The 14329-nt window shown below is 43.0% G+C and overlaps 1 protein-coding gene across 4 annotated transcripts in view; it reads left to right on the top strand.

Annotated features, from left to right (window-relative positions):
- TMEM94 (transmembrane protein 94) overlaps nt 1-14329 on the top strand; it is a 51613-nt gene that overhangs the window by 25136 nt on the left and 12148 nt on the right. For 3 of the 4 annotated variants that reach the window (XR_008469399.1, XM_054221586.1, XM_054221588.1), the window contains 8 exons: nt 3708-3764; nt 5656-5760; nt 6353-6517; nt 6768-6977; nt 7146-7461; nt 8207-8380; nt 11562-11664; nt 12902-13119. Coding sequence is in view for 3 of the 4 variants with exons in the window: in XM_054221586.1 (XP_054077561.1) it covers nt 3708-3764; nt 5656-5760; nt 6353-6517; nt 6768-6977; nt 7146-7461; nt 8207-8380; nt 11562-11664; nt 12902-13119 (1348 nt within the window). In the remaining variant the exon portion in view is untranslated. The remainder of the gene's footprint in view (nt 1-3707; nt 3765-5655; nt 5761-6352; nt 6518-6767; nt 6978-7145; nt 7462-8206; nt 8381-11561; nt 11665-12901; nt 13120-14329) is intronic. The other variant, XM_054221587.1, reaches the window with a different exon arrangement.

Raw genomic sequence — 14329 nt, 5'->3', positions numbered from 1 at the left:
GCTCTGTGAAGTGAGCACAATGAATCCAGCAGATGTGTTGACATAATTGTCAAAGCTTTGGGGCTTTGGTTGTCCCAACTATGCCGTCTCCCTGGAGCACAGTGTGACTTCTTGAACAGATGTTTTAATTTTTTCAACCTGTGTGATAGGAAGCTCCAGTGATTCCATAAACCTCTTGGAGGGCTGTACTTTCTATCAGCTAAATATAATCTGTCAGAGGGTTTAACATGGAGATAATGCCCTGTGGTGGCTATAACTAGGGAACATTCAGCCACTGAGAAGGAATGGGATACATGAGATCCTCTGTAACCCCCTCTTTTAATGTGTGGGCTGAACAGCCCTTTCCTGAGGCTCTGGAGCTTTGCTTGCAGGCATGGTCTTTGCAGCAGATCAGGGAGTAAGAGGTATTTCTGCTGGTTGTGCTAATTTGGGGAGTGGAGTTTGGTAGTCTGGTGGGTTTGTGATCCTGAACAGTATGTGCTGATGGGTGTCTCTTGCACTCTCCTGGTGACGGTGTTGGTGAGATGCACTGTGCTATGTTTGTCTTCTGTGCTGACTTCTGTTTCACCTGTACTTGGACAGAGTTTCTCTCTCCTTCTTGTCCTTTCTTGGCCTCTGTGGCCCTGGGTCTGTGTTTTCTATTCCCTATAGGTTGTACATGACTAAGCTGCCTGTGTCCTGGGAAGGAGGACACATGTTAGCTCCCTCAGTGGCATTTCCACTTTTACCATCTCTTTTCAGTGTTTTCTCCACTTTAGCTTTCCCACGCATTCTCAGCATCACTTGGTTTCTGTCTTTGGAACCTTCCTCTTTCCCTTCACACCTTGCTATTTGCTGGGAAAAGCCAGAGCTCTTTGGCTTCCCTGCTTCATCATTCTCAACATACTCATTTGCCCTGTCACTCATACTTGCACCTTCCTTGTGTTCTTTCCTGTCTTCTCTTTTTTCTTGTCCAGGCAACTCACTCTGTCCAGCCAGCTCTTTCTGTGACATCTCAAACATGATCCTCCATCCTTGCTGCTGCAGAACAGCTGTTGTGATGTGCCTTGGTCATTCTCCCCCTTTACTAGGGCAGTCTTGGCCTCTCTATTTCACTCCTTCCCTCTCTCTACTCTGTTCAAAATGTAGCAGGTAAGACCCTCTGCCTCTCCAATCGCTTGGCCTGTGTGACACTCTTCTCCACCTTCTGCCCCCTCTCATCATGTTCAAGCTATTTGATTCCCAGTTTTTCAAGGCCATAGGTGACCCTTGTGACTGGTTAGTCCTGCAGGACACAAACCAGTCCCGCCCCAACTGAACCTTCCTTCCATTACTACAGTTGGACTACAGCAGCATTCCTTTTAGAAAGGAATTTGATGTTGGTTTGAAAACACTTGTACTGCCTTTGATAGGTTGTTTCAGTAATTTACCTCCACTGCTAAAAATGGGCGTTCTATGTTAGCGGGAATTTTTGTAGTATCTGATTTCCAGCCCTTGGAACATTTACATCTTTCGTCTCCTAGATTTAAGAGCATGTCAGTCAAATTTCTGGTCTGTTGTAGCTACTCACATTTCCTTTTACCGTCTCTTTGGTTAAGTAAACAGTTTAAGCACCTTGAGTCACTATAAGCATATTTTCCAACCCTCTAATCTTTCTCTTGGCTTTCCTCTTAGCTTTCTCCAGTGCTTCAGGATCACTGTAGAATTATGAATCTCCAAAAACCACAAAATATTCCAGTAACAGTTGTGCTTGTGCTAAATTTCAGAATAATTTGGACTTTCTACTCTGTGTTCCCTTGTTAGCGCAACAAAGGATCATATTAGGTCTTTAGCCACTGCTTTAAATGGCCAGGCTTTGTTCAGCTGATAATCTACGGTTATTGCTTTCTAAGATAGAGTCCTCATCCTGTAAGTCCAACTTTAATTTTTGCTCCTAGGTATGCAACCTTACTTTTGTGCCTGTTGGTATGCATGTTTTTCCTTATTTACCAAGCAGTCCATATTGTTCTGTAACAGTGGTCTGTTCTCTTTATTGCTAGACCCTGCCCCAAACTTTGTATAGTTTACAGTCTCTATCAGTAATGTTTTTTTAGTTTTATTTGAGGCTATTAACAAAATACCCAGAATTTGTCCCTGCTTGAGCTAGTAACACATCCTGTTGCAAAGAACTTACCAGTTTCTGTTCCATTTGGAGATAGTCTATTTCTAATATATGTAACATGGGCCTTATTTTCTCCGGTATTACTCTAGTTTTTGTTAGAAAACCAGTAAAGCATTTTGTACCAAGTCAAAATACCAAGTGGTCTATGTCGAAAGCATTACTTCTATCAGTCAAATTTGTAATTTTGTCAAAAAAGATATCGCAATAGTGTGATGAGATTTATTACTTACATAGTTGTGGTGTTTGGTGCTGGTTCTATTATTCCACTTCTTTTCTTGTAATTGAGTCTCATGTTAGCTGCTCTGTTATTCTGTCTGAAATCAAAGCCTGCCTGGGGTCCTGTGGTAGCTTGGTTTGTTCTCCGTACCCTTTTTAGGCATTGGCACCACATGAGCTTTCTTCCATTGCACTGGGACTTAATCCATGCTTCGAGCCTTGTGCAAAATCAGCAGTAACAGTCAGAAAGGTGTCCAGACCTGCGAATTTAAACATATTTACTTTCAGTCGCTAGTGTTAGAATGGAAGATATTTCATAGTTATCATATGGTATGATTATGTCACTGAATAAGGAGTAGCAATATTTATTTATCACATCTATCTTGCCTGCAATATCATTTGCAATTTCACTGTCTCCAACAAACAGTGAACTGGTTTTAATTACCTACTAGTATACCTTTTCTTATTTTTATGTTAATTTTTACTTCTATTTTCACTTGCACTCGAAACTGGACTATTTTATTTTTACTATTGTTGCTTTTTAAAATTTTAATAAAATATTGCTAAGCAGTTCCTAATTTTCCTTCATAGTTCTTAGTTTAAATTATTTCTGGCAAATTTGTTTTGGCATTTTTCAGCTTTGTTAAACTGATCCTTTTTAAAGTGCCAGATAGATGCATTATTATTTGGGGTGTCCTTTTATTTACATAAAAACGTAATTGCCATATTCACTTATGCTTATGAATATACTTAAATTTAAACTTGTTTTTTCAAAATTACATCTACTGTGGAATTCCTTTGCGCTGGATGCGCAAATCTTGAGGCAGTAAATTTCTCGGTGTAATTCCAAGACCCCCATGTTGGCGCCCTGCTCTAATTTCTTTTCATTTCCTATCCACATCCCATTCATATCACCTCATTTCTCTGTGTCCATTGTGTTCCGGGCACCTGCTTTTACAACCTTCTCTTCCACCCTTCTTTTAATTGACCCGTATAGCTTAAAAACAGATCAGTCAATCCTGGCCCTTTCTGTCTAAAAATAACCCTCCAGAAAGAGCCTTCACTGGGTCTAATTGCTATTATTTTCTTTGTAGACATCTAGGTAATGACTGTGTGTTCTTCTGTGATGAACAGCACCAAGCACTTTGACTGTGCTTCACAAGAAGATAAAGACATAGTCCATTAAAGACTTAATTGCTTTGCTGAATTATTGGTCTGCCTTAGCGTAGCAATTCCCACAGAGCAGGGCTCCTGCTTTCTTCTCTCTGAAGGCACCGTATTTAGGGAAGGATGTTCCTCATGACACATTTCTGAGCACGATTATAGTAACTGGTCTCTTCTCTTGCTGCAGCTTGCTAAGTTTTCAGAGGACACTCTCAGCAGCTACACAGAGATGGTATCTTCTCAGGTACTATTATTATGAATTGTTTTCTTCCGTCTTCACTGCAGAACTTCATTATATCCTTTCCCTTCCTCTCTGATCTCCTGCTTGTTCCTAGACCCTTTGTACTTGTGTCAGTTGGCCATTGTCACTCATTTGCTGCTTTAATTTGCTATGCATGCAGGTTGCATGTCTTTCCCCTGCACCTTCCCGTGTAAATGCTGCTCTGCTGACCAGAGAGTGAGGTGACCTTGATACCGAGTCTGGTTGTGCGTTTCAGAATATTGCAAATGGTTTGAAATCAACTTTGTTTGTCCTGAAGAAAGTATCTCTTTCAAGTCCTCCTGTTCCAGGCGTAAAATAAACTTTTTATGGTGTGTGTCAGAAAGAAGGGAAGTATTTTGCTTGTACCAGAAAAACCTCCTTCTTCAAACCAAAACTAAAGAACAGAGGGGATGGCAGTCAGCACCAAGACCAAATGTGAAGACAGGACCATGGGATGTTCAGGCTTTTTAAAAGCCTGTTTCATAGGCTCCTTAACAAGCTTAAGCACATTACTAGTGCTTCCAAAGCTGGGGCAAATAAACATTCAGAAGACCTTTTTCTGGGGGAGGAACTGCGTCTGCCCACTCTATAAATTGCATCATCTGGATTAAACAGGAGGGTAGAGGAAAGACACTTTTCTGTCTAATCTGGCATTAAGATTCCCCTTTCCTTAAGGAGACAGAAGGACCCCAGAGTGATTAAAAATCCCTAGATATTATAAGAATCAATTCATATCTCCTTGGTCTCAGCCACACAGAAGAATGGATGCACACACACACACATGCGCTTCCTTTGCTGAATATTTTGTTGTCTTTCTGTGGCAGTTCATCATTTAACTGAGATAAGTTTTCAGGTGTTAAATAGGAGTGATTTGAGCTGACCTTCCTCGTTGAAAAGATCTGCTTCTTTCCTTTTGTACCTACGTAGATGACCTGAAAGGTCCCTTCCAACCTAGGCGATTCTATGTAACGTTTTGAGAAACTGGTTTAAATAAGAGCTTTTTTTCTTCCTGGTGACAGCTCAGGATTGTTTTGCATTTGAGCTTATGGCTGTACTAACCCTTAGGATCTAAGGAACTTGATCTAAGGAGCTTTGGGGGAAGTGCTCTGCAGTGACAGCATTCCAGAACAACAGCTAAAAAGCAGGAAAATAACACTGTAATGCAAACCTGGTTTTGCTGGCTTTGGGAGCGCACAGAGAAAAACATACAGCTCTGGTGCTTGGATTGATTGCTGCCATCCAGACTCCCTCTGAAACATTTTTGTGTGGAAGGTGAAGGGTGCCTACTTGACATTTTAATTTTGCAAAATATCCCCTTCTTTCAGTTTATTACCATGTTGATTACAATTCATTTGTAATGGTGGAGTAGTCAGGGCACCTTGGCTTTATTTCCAACATTGTCACTGCCTTGGTGAGTAACTGTGGGCAAGTCGCCTCACCGCGGTGACTTCATTTACCTGATCTGCAGCATGGTGATTGTAAGCTTAAGGCCTCAAACTCTGTAATCCAAGGGGATGAGAGTTACTTCAGGAAAAAATACTGAGAGGTAACAACTGATTCACCCCAAATGAAAAATCACTTCGGAATTCCTTCCTGTGTTTTTGGATAAACAAAGGTAGTTTCAGTGAATTCTCAATTCAACAATCAGACTGTCTGTTAGCATCCTCTGGAAGGGGGAAGAAATGCCTTTCCCTTGAGAACATCAGCACTGTATCAGTTAACAGGTTCCCATGGAGACCGATGTTTATCTTACAGTGTATCACTGTGTTGAACGTGAAAGCAGGTAATGTCATACGCCCTTTTTTCCTTCTCTTCCCTCATCTTTCACTGAATGAGTCTTTAATTGGCTGATGTCCTCTGCTTCCCTCGGCAGGAAATGATACGCTGTATCTGGAGCCACTTCCTCTGTGTTCTAAAAGGCAAATCCCCAACTCTGAGCTTCACTTCCAGCTTGCTGCATAGTCTGGGATCTGTCACCGTGAGTATTGCTGGGTTGTCAGAAGGAGGAGCCCTACGTGGATGCTTCATTTGCATTGTTCATGTTGTCCTTCCCTGAGTATAAGACTGTTAGCAATCAGTTCACTGTGCTGGAATTAGAAAAGCCTTCAGGCAACTGTCTTTGTAGAATAGTTCATAACTGCCTTGTCTTGTCCAAGCAGCACATTTACAGGCTAAAACAATGGTTAGAGATACTCTGTGGCATCTAACAGGATGTCTGTATTTTCCAGCTCTGGTTCTGGTCCCATAACTGTTCAAGAACCAGCTGGTTCGGGTTCTGATAAGGTACTAGCTGGTGAAATAGGTTGAGTAGTTGCTTCCTTCCCGTGCTCTTCATGCCTAGTTTTGCAATATCTTGAGATAAAACTGGTGTTAAACCCATCAATCCTGCTAGAGCAAGGAATTCTTGGAGGGTTATTAGGTGTAGTTTTTTGAGACAGAGGGTTGGCAAAAGAGCGACTTGTCTGTCCTCCCATGTGTTTATTAAACTTGCGATATTTACAACTATGCATGAACACTGAGACGTTTTCACTGAGATTTTGCTTTCTTTGGGTTGTTGTGGGATGTTCTAGGTGCTCTGCTGTGTAGACAAGCAGGGGATTCTTTCCTGGCCAAACCCCAGCCCAGAGACTGTTCTGTTCTTCAGTGGGAAGGTGGAACCACCTCATGATAGCCATGAGGATCTGACTGATGAGCTCTCTACACGGTCCTTCTGCCATCCTGAGATGGAAGATGAGGTGAGTGATATGTAATCCATAATGTAGTATGTTGGCTCTAGTCATAGTTTAACTGACACGCACAACGTGGTATTATAGAGGAGGCCCTTTGCTTGTAGAGAAGTCCTGTGCCATAATTCTTCACTTAAAAGATAAAGAAGCAGCGAGGATGAGATCCTCTTCTACAGGGGTCCTAAAGCAGCAGGTGAATCAGTAGTGGTTCATGTTCAACCACTGAATCACCACTGTTTATTTTCTTGGTCTCTTGCAGCCCCATGAAAGAGATGCTTTGCTCTCTGGTCCGCTGGCAGACACAATCCACATGACCAGTGAGCAAGAGAGGAGCAACTGGTCTAGTGACCCTCCAAAGGCTCCCGATGCCCATGCCCACCGAAAGCCAAACAGCAGAAGCAAGCATCCATCCGGGTCCAACGTGAGTTTTAGCAAGGACACCGAGGGTGGAGAGGAGGAACATACTCAGGTAAGACATACTGAAGGGGCACAGAAGTAGTCTTTTGTGGACCTGTAAGACAGACTTAAACCCCTTGAGACTCCCCTTTGGGGAATTTAATTGAGAATTCCCTGCGGGACTCTAGGCTGAAGCTGTATTCATTGTAACCAACTAGAATTTTCCTCTCTGTTGGACCAGGTTGTCGGTGACAGTGAGGTGTTGGCTTGTGAGGCTGAAGACTTTGTATGTGACTACCACCTTGAGATGCTTAGCCTGTCCCAAGACCAACAGAACCCCTCCTGCATCCAGTTTGATGACTCCAACTGGCATATGCACTTGAATTCCCTCAAGCCTCTGGGCCTGAATGTGCTGCTCAATCTCTGCAATGCCAGTGTGACAGAACGTCTGTGCCGCTTCTCCGACCACCTCTGCAACATCGCCCTCCAAGAAACTCACAATGCCGTGCTGCCTGTCCACGTGCCCTGGGGCCTCTGTGAGCTTGCCAGGCTAATAGGTAAGGAGAAATTAGGTGAGCAGACACGGAGAAATCAGAGCTGTCAATAGACATTTAATCCTTAGAGAGCACAAGAAATATTTTTCCCCAGTCCTAGTTGCTGGGAAGGTGGAATTACAGAGCTGACTCTGTTGTTGTTCGATTGCCAAAAGAGTCTATTAAAGAGATTGCTTTTGGCAAGTTCTGACATTGTAGACACTATCAAAGGAACAAATGTCATCAAGGATATTTCCAGCCAGCCCTGGCTAGACTTGATATTATTCTCAAGTCTGCCGATCTCATCAGGAGACAAAGAATACCCGCTAATAGACAGATAGCTGCACTGTCTTTACAGTAATGCTTTACCAGAGGTTGGGGATAAATGATGTGAGGTACCTCAGCTTGTCTTATAGATAGGAAGACCAAGGCGTAGGGGAGACAAGGTTAGATGTAACACTAGGATTAAAATGTGGAAGCTCTTGAACTCACTTCTGGGACTGTCCTTCAATGTCACAGTTCCTCTCTTCAATGAACCAGAAGCACAGAAGCTGTAATAACTAATAACATCTAGTCCTTCTGAATGTTTTTCATCATAGATCTTGAGCCATCTTGGTGTAGGTTCACAGTGAGCACAGCTCACCTATCTATTGCTAGGGAGATGTCAGAATGAGCGCAGGCAGAGCGGGTAGCACAGAAGTAGGAGAGAAGACCTTTCTTTTGCTTTGGTTAGAGCCTAATTTTTCTCCTCCTTGCGTTCACATTTCAGGTTTCACACCAGGTGCTAAAGATCTTTTCAAGCAGGAGAACTATTTGGCCTTGTACCGCTTGCCAAGTGATGAGATGGTTAAGGAAACAATCCTGGGGAAGCTTTCGTCAATCACCAAGAGGAGACCACCCCTGAGCCACATGATTAACCTTTTTGTGAAGGATACCACTACCAGTAAGGCTGCACCTTTCTTTGAGCATCCTCTTGGTATGGGAGGATCTTTTCTTCAGAGAGCCTAGAAAATGTCAGACTGGAATAGTTTGCAGTCCCTGTGGGGGCCTTGCTCTGCCTATGGCCAGTACAGATATGCTCAACAAACCGTAGTGATCAGTGCTATGGCATACCGAGGGAGGGAATTCTTCCCAACTCTGGCTCGCTCCAGGATCATAAATAATTTTTTAAAATTATCTTAGATAGCACATCTATTTAGTAAACCTGTTTTCTGGGACCAAATGACAGTGTGGAGCAAGGTGGGAGTTTTGTTGGGTTTTGAATAGGCTTCATTAAGGTAGTGAAACGGTTGAATATTACTCGGGGTTTTAGCTAGTGGTGCTCATCCTTCTGATAACCCAAATCATAAATCATTATCTTCGTGAGTTGTCTAGTGTATTATATCGCATACTCTATTTCTATATTGCATGCAAACTCATGGTGACCATGCATACAACACCTGAAGCCATGCTGACTTCTCCATTTCTACTCCTTCCTATTCTCATAGGAATGGGCTAGGATAGAAAGGACGTACAGCTGGGCAGCGTGAGGTCTTAAAGCACCTCAGCAAGATTTATCAGCTTGCCCATGAGAGCTCTTAGTCTCTTTATAATACCTTAAATTGACTGAACTTGGCTGTCTGGAGTTGACATATGTTCATTATTGAGTCTGAAATATGATTATTATGCTGGCCAGAGATTTACTGGGTAAATTGTCTTCTCTTGCCCAATTTTTCTTAAGTTTTTATCTTAATCTGGGGAGGAGCTTTTTCATTTGTCCTGATTGCTGCTATCTTGCCTTTGTGAGCAAGAATTTTTCTGATGCTGAGATTCTTAATGTTGCCGCATTTCAACTCCTTATCCTCATTTTTAAACGGTTTAGTTTAGAGGCTGGAGCTCAGACGAATACGTGTGTGACCTGGATTATGCTGTCTAGAGTAAATTCTGAGAGGAATTTTGCCAGCGGGGTTAGTTAACCATTGGAACACCTCATGTGATAGTCTTGTCCCTTGAATCTTTATAAAATGTGTAAAACCAGAAATAATGGATTATACAGATAATATTGGGTGAAATCAAATGGCTCTGTTTATGCAGAAGAGTCAGACCAGATGATGGTAACTAACCTCTCTTGATACATTATTTGTGAATAAATCATTGAATCCACCCACTCCCATGATGTGCTGAAGTCAAAAGGAGATACATAATAAATTCCACAGCTGTAACAGAAATAGGAGGTAACTTATCTGTACGTTCCCTTGCTTTTCCATTGAAATATGTGTCTCGCCATCTGGCAGTGTTCATCCCAAATCCATAGTAACCATATGGAAATGAGGGGCTCACCAGGGTCTTCAGTGGAGTGAAATGGCTTGATACCATCTCTGTCTTCCTTTGCTGTGCCTGCACTCTTCGGTTCCTTTTGCTCTGACTGCCTCAGCTGTAGCAGCTCTGTTCTTCCTAACGAGTCCCAGCAGTCATGAATGGCTAGTTATACTCCCTGTCCTATTCATTAAGTTTTCTCCCTTGTGCCAGAGAAATCCTGGCCTTCAAGTTCATGATTTAGGAAGGGAAGAGGGTGAGCTCACTTTACTGGCAATGACAGCTGAATGAACCCCTTCCAGTTTCTAGTGCGAGCTGTCACTGTCATTACCCCGTAGAGGGATTGTTGTGTGGGATGCTGATGATACTGAATGGGAAATGGATTGCAGTTGCTGCCAGGCATGAATGTAGGTACGTGCGTGCATCTGGACATCTGCAAGATCTTGCTCTGTGTCCAGGGCATAGGTTTTGCATGAATCAATAAACAACAACTGTTCCCTCTTTCCTAGCAGGGACTGTCTGACCATAGTAGCAAGGTGGGAAGGATTAGGTGTTTATACAATAAAATTAACCAGAGCTCTGCACAAGTGCTCCTTTGTGTTCCTGAAACAGGCTCCGTCTTTCACACACAGTTCCTATTGGTCTTGGAGGTTTGTTATGCTGATAAACTTGGCGTGTGATGACTATTTATAGCACAAAGCAGAGAGCTGCTATGTTTTGGAAAATCCTCCAGTGTTCCTGAAGGTCCCTGCCTGGTTTGTGCGAGTGAATATTCTTGGCTCTTGATTTCACCAGCTAGTGTGAGCATTTGCAGTCAGCAAGAATGCCTGCAAAAAGCCTTTGGGCTCATTTTTCTTGGCAGTGATGTTTTTTTCATTAGATCAGCTTTGAAGCTGTTGGGGGCAAAGTCACGGAGCAGCTGGAGGAGGGAACCTAGACAGAGAAGTCTACGTGCATGCAATGTTAATGTATCCGTGCAAATGAAAGGGCGCAGGAAGTGTGGAGGGGGAGGCAGCCCCGCATCCTTTAACTTATGTCCAGTGCCTGGGACCTGCATCAGCCAAGTGACATCACACACCTTTGGAAGACACTTTTTAACACCCCTGTCTACAAGAAAGAACGAAAGATTTTAAGTCTGTGTTAAGGAGAAAAGTAGTGTGTGTAGGGGAACAGGACAAGCCGTGGTGTCCATTGATTTTCAATTCTTCCCTGATCACAACATGAGTTTTTAGAGTCTGTTATGTTGAACTTTTGACCCATCCTGATTTAACGCGTTTTCAGGACTCTTTGTGAAACAGGCAGCTATCTAATGGGTCACGCTTAAATTATCTTCTGCTACTTGAATGAAAGGTATTGAAGAATAGCTCTTACCCTGTAGATCCACGCCTGGCCTAAAACTGAACGCGCTTTCCAGCGTAGGCAGACTTTGATCCCCATCTGCTCATCACTGGTGCTTGTACTCTCATGAGAAGAGGCACACAGGAATATCTTTTCTTCTGCTCTGTTGGATACAGGAGCACCTTTTGTAGGAGCAGGATTGTAACACAGGGTAAGGTGGGAATAGGAACTGACGGCGTGGCTCACATTTTATCACAGCCTTGTTTGAACTCACAATTAGACAAATCGCAGCGGAATACATATCATCCGGTCTTGAATAATTTTTTGATGGAGTCTGAATACTTTCAGCAAAGGAAAGGTAATATCTGGAGTGCATCAAGGCAGTTTGCAGGAACACTTGCTTGTAACAAATTAAGGGAGCAGTTGGTATGATATCCCTTTCCTGGGAGCCTGTATGTGTGATGCTGACTCGTTGTTCTCCTGCACTTCAGGCACTGAGCAGATGTTTTCTCATGGGACAGCTGACATCATCCTCGAGGCCTGCACAGACTTTTGGGACGGTACTGATATCTACCCGCTCTCTGGCTCTGACAGGTGGGCAGCTTTGTCATTCGGTGCATTCAGAAGCTGCAGATAAATTGCAGAGGGAACCTGGTCACTCGTTAAAATTCCCTTTACTGATGCTTGTTAAGCTAGTTAATAGAAGCTTCAGGTAGATGATTAACATGAGCCGTCTCTGCTTATAATGAATTGTTATAATTATAGCAATGTAAGAGATTAGATAGCAACAAGCAATCTGTTGGACTGCAAGACTAAGCCACTTCTGACTGTAGCTATTAACATATTAGCCTCTTATAAGTGGGTTCTGACTGTACTGCGTAGTAGGACTGTGAATTATAATGAGGTCATATGCTGGTGGCAGAGAATTTTTTTGTTGTTCAAGACAAATGCCTTGTCTTACATGAAATGCAAAGTGATCAATTCTACCAGCTGTTGACAGCTTCGAACCAGTCCACCACAATGCATCACACTCTTTTAGTCCTGCTGCAATATCTGACAGCATCTGTTGCATTTTCATCTATCGGCTAAATTTCTGTTCCTGCTAGAAGAGCAGACCAGTAATGTTTAATTTCATCGAATAGCAGTGCATTATTCTTCTAAATCTTCTTATCCTCAGGTGCAAGAAGACCCTCACTGGTTCTTTTTGGAATATTTATCATCTTAGAAGCCAATGAAAAATCCCATGTATAGTCTAATTTTTTACCTCTGTGAGTTCAACATAAGGAAGGAGCTATTTACACTATTCCAGTGACTGAATATTGACTAAATGGAGACTTCATATACAGCTCCTGGGACCCAAACTCTGAAAGGGAATAGGAGAAAAGTCTGTTACTGTCATTATCTCAGCCATAGACGCTATTGTCAGAATTGTCACTTCCTTCCTCAGTGTTTATCTCCCTACAGATAAATCCTCTCTGATGAATTAAGCTGCTGCTGTCATGCAGTGAACTTCCTTGGAGTCATCTGGCAGCCATATTATATTAACAAGTGTATTCAAAGAGTACTGGGTTCATACTCATCAGTCTGATGAACAAACAGAAACGTTCACGACTGCCCCTGTTGGAGTATGTTTTTGCTGCCCTGTAGTGCCTGCAGCTTAGAGAATGCAGAAACAGTAAGGAAAGGCTTTTTCAGAGACTCTGACCACTCCTCATGGAATTCTTTTTTCTAAATACCCAACTGGTGATTTTTACATTGAACTTCAGTGTATGCTGTCAGTAATGAGGACCATTTCTGCTAACTTTGCCTGTTTTTTGTCTTTTCCGCATAGGAAGAAGGTGTTAGATTTCTACCAGCGAGCCTGCCTCTCAGGATACTGTTCTGCCTTTGCATACAAGCCAATGCATTGTGCCTTGTCCTCCCAGCTCAATGGCAAGTGCATAGAACTGGTGCAGGTCCCTGGGCAGAGTGCTATCTTCACATGCTGTGATCTCCCTGGGACGACCCCCATCAAACAGAGCAGTCGGAGGAATAGCTGGAGCTCAGATGGTACGTGTCTTCTGTGCTGTCTGTAATAAGGTCTGCTACTGGGTCAAGTGCTTGCTTTCTGATCAGGCTAGAGCTGTAAGAACGTAATTATTCAGAGTAGCAGATGGAAATTGAGAACTAAGGGTTTCTGAAGTAGATGCATTTCCAGAGGAAGCAATGGTGTAGCAGCTGGTAGGTATGTTTCTAGTTAAGTTATCGAAGCTTGCAGAGAAACTCTTCTACTTGTGGGAAGTCTGTTTTTTAAAGCAGGGAACTGAGAGTTGAGACTTCTGTGTATTTTGATACTTGGTTTGCTGTTTGTCTAATTATGTGGAAATCACAGAGTGATTATATGGAAATCACAGAGGTGTGGTGGCATGTGACTGTTCTCCCTTGATGGATTTTGTTGCTGTGCTGAAGTAACTGATTCCCACTAGGTGAATTGTACATCTCCAGAACAGCAATGGAAACTGAGAAATAAGCACATACCATTGCATAACTCCAGGAGGCTCTTCTGGAAAACCAGTCTTAATCTCTTCCTGCCTTGGTCTCCCATTCCGTAAAACATTAATAATAGGGTTTCCAACAGCTGGGAGGCAGTTGTGACTGAGTTCAAAACACTTTTCAGTCCCACCTGTGGCAAGCTTTGCAACAGTGCGAAGTGTTTTATTATTTTGTTCCTCATGCTGCATCCAGCTCCCATTCGCCACAGGCTGATCTGGTGATGGTGAAGGAACCCTGTCAAAGAGCCTTTCCAGGCTCTTTGGAAGCGTCTGCAATGTCACTGGAGGAAACATGATCCAGTTCCTTTGCATCAGCCCCTCGTACTCTGACGTCACTCCGCCTCAGCTAGCCTTGCCATGTTGTTTAAGCACAGTATGATGTGTTTAAAATGCACATGTGAACATTATGTGGCATACATCCTTTACCTTCCTGACCCAGTTCCTTGTGACTTATCCCCATCTTCTGTTTTGTTTTTTTCCTTTCCACGCTTGCTGTTTCACGCTTGTATTCTTGATCGCATATGCGGGGATGTCCTGAAACTGCTTCTGTGATTGGGTATGCTGGGACAAATGGATGTGTCTTCGCCTTTCCTCCTGTATGTGTGTGTGTATGTATCTGCATGTTTCTGTGTATCTGGGTGCTGTGTCCTTGGGTGTTACCTTGGTGGCCTCTCCCACCATGTGTATTTTGTCTGATGCACATGTGGCCCTTCGTGTCTAAATGCGAT

The sequence above is a fragment of the Rissa tridactyla genome, chromosome 15 (genome assembly GCF_028500815.1).
Source record: "Rissa tridactyla isolate bRisTri1 chromosome 15, bRisTri1.patW.cur.20221130, whole genome shotgun sequence".
NCBI lineage: Eukaryota > Metazoa > Chordata > Aves > Charadriiformes > Laridae > Rissa > Rissa tridactyla.
Note: the sequence above shows the minus strand (reverse complement) of the source record. Positions and strands in the feature narration are given on the sequence as shown.